This window comes from Loxodonta africana, chromosome 22 (genome assembly GCF_030014295.1).
Source record: "Loxodonta africana isolate mLoxAfr1 chromosome 22, mLoxAfr1.hap2, whole genome shotgun sequence".
NCBI lineage: Eukaryota > Metazoa > Chordata > Mammalia > Proboscidea > Elephantidae > Loxodonta > Loxodonta africana.
The window spans coordinates 33,428,111-33,434,110 of NC_087363.1; the positions used below are offsets into that span (position 1 = coordinate 33,428,111).

The window sequence follows — 6,000 nt, forward strand, 5'->3', positions numbered from 1 at the left end:
TCTCTGCACTCTGCCCTGCCCTGCCTGTGCTGGTCTGAGAGGCACTGCAGGGCCAACTCCACAGGGCGCCTGTGTCCCGCGCTGGAGGGGAGTCACTGGAGTCTGGAGGTTGCGGTATGCTTCGGCCTCACTTAATGGTCCGGAGGCAGCCTGGTCCCCTGCCTCTCAACGCTTGTGGTATCTCCAAGGGGCCCAGCCGGCTTGCCCCCGGGCCTCCCCAAGACTTGATCCAAAAGCCTTCTCCTTCCCTGACTCTCCCAGGCAGCTCCCTGCTTCCCTCCTCCCGTCACCCCAGTTTCTTTTTTCTCCCTCAACCCAGGCCCTGCAGTATCCTCTCTTTATCCCACCCCTCCATGCTGACCTTCCACTTGGGGCAGCTTCTCTCATGGCAGGTACAGGAGGCTTGGACTTTACTGAAGTGTTTGCATTTTTGTTAACACGTACTGAAAGAGTGAGGACAGGTCCTTCTTCCCCACAGAAAAGCCTCTTTTGCCAGAGTAGGAGACAAATTGCTTTGCGCACTTTGTGTGTGAAAAGGTTTTTGACAGAGGTCAGGTGCTGGTTTGCCTGTCCTTCAGGCCATGTCTGGGGCTGGGTCTCTCTCCTGCACCCAAAGCCTCTGCTGAACCAAGCCGAAGGCTCTGCTAAACCAAGTGAACCAGCCAAAGGCTCTGCTGAACCATGCCTGGGCCCAGGACCTGGGGTCTGCAGTGGGGCAGGCCACTCAGGTTGTGTGCTTTGCAAGGCCATCACTCCCCACCCCGCCCCCGCGCGTTCCCCTGCCCCCACCCCGGCCTGGGGTTGGGTACAGCCCACGCCAGCATTGCTGCCCAGCGCCTGCCTTTGGGGACGTAGCCAGGAGGAGCGAAGTGTGTCCCTTAACAACCAGACAGACCGGTTGCAGCTCAGCCCTCCCAGAGAATAAATCCTGGACTGCAGCAGAGACCTCATTGCCCATCCTGGAGATCAGAGTGCTGTTTGACTGATTCCAAGTTTAACATGAAGGTGTTGCCAACAGTTCCTAAAGAATTCTCCACAGAAGGGGCTAGGGAAATGGTCAGATCCAGCAAGTGGCAGCTTCTTCAATGTCCACCTTAGTGTTTGCCAAGGCTTTTGTTCTCTACTTCTTATAGATTGAATTGTCCCCCCCAAATACGTGTTGTAAATCCTAACCACTATGCCTGTGGTTATAATCCCATTTGTCTTTTTTATGTTAACAAGGCAGGATTTGTGTAGCATGTATCTTGAGTCAATCTCTTTTCAGGTATAAAGGAGATTAAACAAGTGAGTAGAGGAGAGATGGGGTAAGATAGATGCCTGGGCACATGGAGATCTTCAAGGAACCAACAAGCAGGAGCTGAAGAGACAAGGACCTTCCTCCAGAACCGGCAGAGAAAGTCTTCCCCTGGAGTTGCCACCTTGAATTTGAACTTCTGGCCTCCTAAACTTTGAGAAAATAAATTTCTGTTTGTTAAAGTCACCCACTTGTGGTATTTCTGTTACAGCAGCACTAGATACCTAAGACAGAATTTGGTACCAAGAAGGAGGAGTGCTGCTGTAGCAGATACCTAAACATGTAGAAGTGGTTTTGAAATGGGGTAATGGGTACAGGCTGGAAGAGTTTTAAGATGCCTAATAGTAAAAGCCTAGATTGCCTTGGTAAAGTACAGTGTCAGTGGAAAAGAAGAAGACCTCCAATGAGGTGGATTGACACAGTGGCTGCAACAGTGGGCTCAAGCATAACAGCAATTGTGAGCATGGCATAGGACCAGACAGTGTTTTGTTTGTTTCGTTCTGTGATACGTAGGGTCACTGTGAGTTGAAACCGACTTGAAGGCACCTAACAACAACAGTTTGCCTTGAAGAGACTGTTGGTAGAGTTATAGACATAAAAGGCAATTCTGGTGAGGGCTCAGAAGGAAGTAAGGAGAGCTATAGAGAAAGTCTCTGTCACCTTAGAGAGTTCATACGGCACCAGCAACAGAATGTTGCTAGAAATGTGGACATTAAGTGCGCTTCTAGTGAGGCTTTAAAAGAAAATGATGAACATGGACAATGGAGGAAGGGCAGTGCTTTCTATGCAGTGGCAAAGGATTTATCTGAATTATGTTTAAATACTTGGTAGAAGGTAGAACTTGTAATTGATGAACTTGGACATTTGGCTGATGAGATTTCTAAGCAAGATCTTAAAGGGACCACGTGGTTTCTCCTCGCTGCTTATAGTAAAATACAAGAAGAAAAAGATGGACTTACGAATGAACTATGCAAAATGAAAACAAAAACTTAAAGATTTGGAAAATTCTCTTATACAAACTAAGGACATGTGTCCTGGAATTTTCACCAAGGACATGGCTACACGATCTTTTGTTGAGGAGATTAAGCCTGTGACTGATGGATCTAACCAACAACCACAGCAGAAAACCTAACAGCTTAGAGTGAAGGGGACAGAGAAAAAGTGAAAGCAAAGAACAGTGTCTGCCTCTTGGAATTCTACAGACAGGAAATAGGCCTAAGGAGTGACATCTGTTGTCCTCCAAGAAAAGAAAAGGATCATCCCTGGAGCAGTTCAGAGATAAGGAGAACTGTTGGAAGGAGCTTGGGAAGCAGGGCTTTCTTGGTTTCAAAGGGTGGGACCACAATCTCATGGATCTCAAAGGGTGGGGCCACAGCCTCCTAAGTTTCAAAGAGACAGATCTCTACCAACTCGGTTATGGAGTGTGGGGCTGCCATTCACGAATGCCAGGGGGATGAGTCCATTGCCCAAAGCTGAGGGGGCAGAGCTGCCATGCCCAAGGGGAAGAAGAACAGGGCCTTCTGTGGCCAAAGGGGTGGGGTTGCCACTCTGATGGACTAGGAAAATGGAGCCGCCCAAAGCTAGAGAGCAGAGATGGTGTCCCAATGGGCCTGGAAGGCAGAGCTGAAGCCCAGGGCCAAGGGACCTGCACCCAGAATCCAGAAGGCATGGCCAAAACCCAGAGTCTGGAGGACCGGGCTGTTGCCCAGATGGTTTCAGAGAATAGAGAATTGTTTTCAAGCCTTGAGAGCTAATGTAAATTGTTCTGCTGGGTTTTGGACTTACTTGGTGCTTGCTATCCCTTCTTTCCCTTCAGTTTCTCCCGTTTGTGATGGAAATGTCTATCTTGTGCCTGTTCCACCATTGTACTTTGGAAGCAGATAACTTGTAGTCTAGATTTTACAGGTTCACAGGTGAAGAGGAATTTTGCCCCAGGATGGAATTCACCTGAAGTCTCACCCATATTTGATTTAGATGATTCAGAAGAAGTGATTTTAGATTTGGAGTTGATTTAAGACTTTTGGGATGTTGTGATGGGGTGAATGTGTTTTGCATGTGGCAAGGACATGAATTTTGGGGGACCAAAGGATGGAATGTTATGAATTGAATTGTGTCCTCCCAAAATATGTGTTCTAAATCGTAACCCCTATGTCTGTGCTTTTGACACAGTGGCTGCAACAGTGGGCTCAAACACAACAATAATTGTGAGGATGGCTCAGGAGCAAGCACTCTTTCATTCTGTTGTACATGGGGTCGCTAAAAGTCGGAACCAACTCAGTGGCACCTGACAACAACAACATGCCAGTGGTTATAATCCCATTTGGGAATGGGCTGTCTTTGTTATGTTAATGAGGCAGGATTAGTATAGAGTGTATCTTGAGTCAATCTTTTTTGAGATATAAAAGAGATTTAAAAAGCAAGCAGAGGAGAGATAGGATAAGATAGCTGCCAAGACAAATGGAGAGCTCCATGGAACCAGGAAACAGAAACTTAACGGCTTTCTTCCAGAGCCAACAGAGGGAAAGAGCCTCCCCCTAGAGCTGGCACTCTGAATTTGGACTTCTAGCCTCCTGAACTGTGAAGAAATAAATTTCTATTTGTTAAAGCCACTCACCTGTGGTACTTCTGTTACAGCAGCACTGGATAACTAAGACACTACTTGTTGGTGAGGTTCTGGCTGGTACGATGGTCCTTTTCCTTCCCAGGTGCATGAGTGATTCCACATACCTGACTCATCACACCCCTAACTGTTGTTACTGGAGAGAGGCCTGGAGTCCTGCAGGCCCGGATCCTCCCCAGCCCTCTCCAGCTCTGTACTCTGCTCTCCCTCTCTCCATCCAGGCATCCACGGTACTTTTCAGCCCCCCCAGCACTAGCCCCGCCCCAGCAGAGCATATCTTTAACAAACACATCGTACCAATATATCTTCATTGCACTGAGGCAAAAATCTGATTACAAAGGAAGACAGATTACATTAAACTTCAGTACGTTCCCTGTAGCTCCATCACGCCTGAGTGAAGCTCTGGGCCACTGCCAGGCCTGGTTCCCCTTCCCCAGCCCCGAGCCCCTGGTGTTATGAAAGAATGAGTTGGAGACTGAGCAGCTGGTGGCAGAGACCAGCACCACGCCCACTGTGCTTAGTCCGCAGCATTTGGGGAGGGCATGTTCGACCTGATTCCTACAGGGCCTTGGCTCAGACACTCAGATGGCACCCCATGCGCACCTTGCAGTAAACACTGGAGGACACTCCCATAGCCTCCCCCTGCCTCCGCCTCAGAAGGCTCCTGGCAGAAGCTGGGAATGGAGCATTAAAGGATCCTTGATAGCAGTTTGTTTCTAGATGTAACCAGGTAGCGGGAAATCATGTCTCTAGCTGCCACGGGTTTGGTGACCAGGATGGAGGCTCCACTAGCCAGGGAGCTGAGGTGGGAGGCAGCACCGCGCCCCTCCGAGGCTCTCGCAGTCTGGCTTTCCACTCTCCTGCGTGAGCTCCGACTCCTTTGCGGTGCCTCCCAAGCTCAGAGACGTGTGCCTGTGTACAGTCGCGGACAGCCTCCTGGTGACCGGGAATGCAGCTCCGCAGACAACAGGAGCCAGATTCATATGGCTCTCACACACACAACGCTCTCTGAGCTGTTAAACAAGGGGACAGAGCGGGGCTGTAGGGGCTGGGCGGAGGCCTGTGCTCTACACAGGGTATGCAGTAGGCACCGCCTGCGGGGTGGTTACGGGGTGGGGGGTGAGCTGGCTGCACCCTTTCTGGTCTTCCCAGCCAGCCCCAGGAAAATTAGGTAAATGGAAGGTTTTGAGTTAGCTGGTGCCAACTAATCATGTATTTCTCGAGGGCCTGCTCTCAGGGCACAGATGTGAAGAGACACTGTCCCAGGTCTCAAGGACCCATGGGCTGGTGAGGAGAGAGGTTGACGTGTAAACATTTACACTTCAATGACATTGTTGCTGTAGTGGAGCAATTTGCAGGGAGCCCTGATAGTGTGGGGGCTAAGCCAGCCTCAGCGACAGTGTTGGAGCAGAGACGGGGGGCGGTGGGGTTTCCAGGCAGAAGTGGACCATGACTGAACTCTGACCTGCTCTCATTTGTAGGGGTAAGGAGCAGCCATCCTTCCTGGCCTGAAGTGACTGGACCCTGAAGAAGGGACTGAGTGTGGGACCACAGACCTGGGACCACAGCCGTTCACGCCCAGCCATGTTTATGGGCTTAAGAACAGATGTGAGCTACTATCTGAAACAAATAAAACAGATGTCTCTGTGTTCAGTCATTCCCTCAGCTGGCAGCGATGACTGCCGCCCACTCATGTCCAGCCCCACGGTGGGCAGCATCAAGGCAGTGATGAGTAAGATAGGGCTGGTTCATTTGGAGTGCCCAGCCTAGCCAGGGGGATGGGCCCAGGAATGCTTAACTGCTGCAGCAGCAGAAAACCCCAGAAGTAAGTATGAGATGGCAGGAGGGGAAGTAAATCCTTTCTAGGGATGGGACAGGAGGCGAACAGGCAGGCCTCCTGAAGGCAGTTGAGTCTGAGCTCAGGTGCAAAAGCCCAAAGGAGGCTGGGCATGGCAGGCCAGGCACTGAGGCTAAGGGAATTCCAGCCATGGGGCAGCGGGGTTCTGCCAGGGTGGCCGGAGTATCGCAGGAATCTGAGTGACATGTTCAGTGTATGAAGCTAGAGAGGAACTTAGTTCAGGTTGGC

The 6,000-nt window shown here is 50.4% G+C and overlaps 1 protein-coding gene across 3 annotated transcripts in view; it reads left to right on the plus strand.

Annotated features, from left to right (window-relative positions):
- The window catches only part of CHCHD6 (coiled-coil-helix-coiled-coil-helix domain containing 6), a 327,253-nt gene extending 321,691 nt beyond the window's left edge, over nucleotides 1-5,562 (plus strand). For all 3 annotated transcript variants that reach the window (XM_064274780.1, XM_064274782.1, XM_064274781.1), the window contains one exon: nucleotides 5,396-5,562. In XM_064274780.1, the coding sequence (XP_064130850.1) occupies nucleotides 5,396-5,401 (6 nt within the window). In that variant the 3' untranslated portion in view covers nucleotides 5,402-5,562. The remainder of the gene's footprint in view (nucleotides 1-5,395) is intronic.
- Nucleotides 5,563-6,000: the final 438 nt, after the last annotated feature.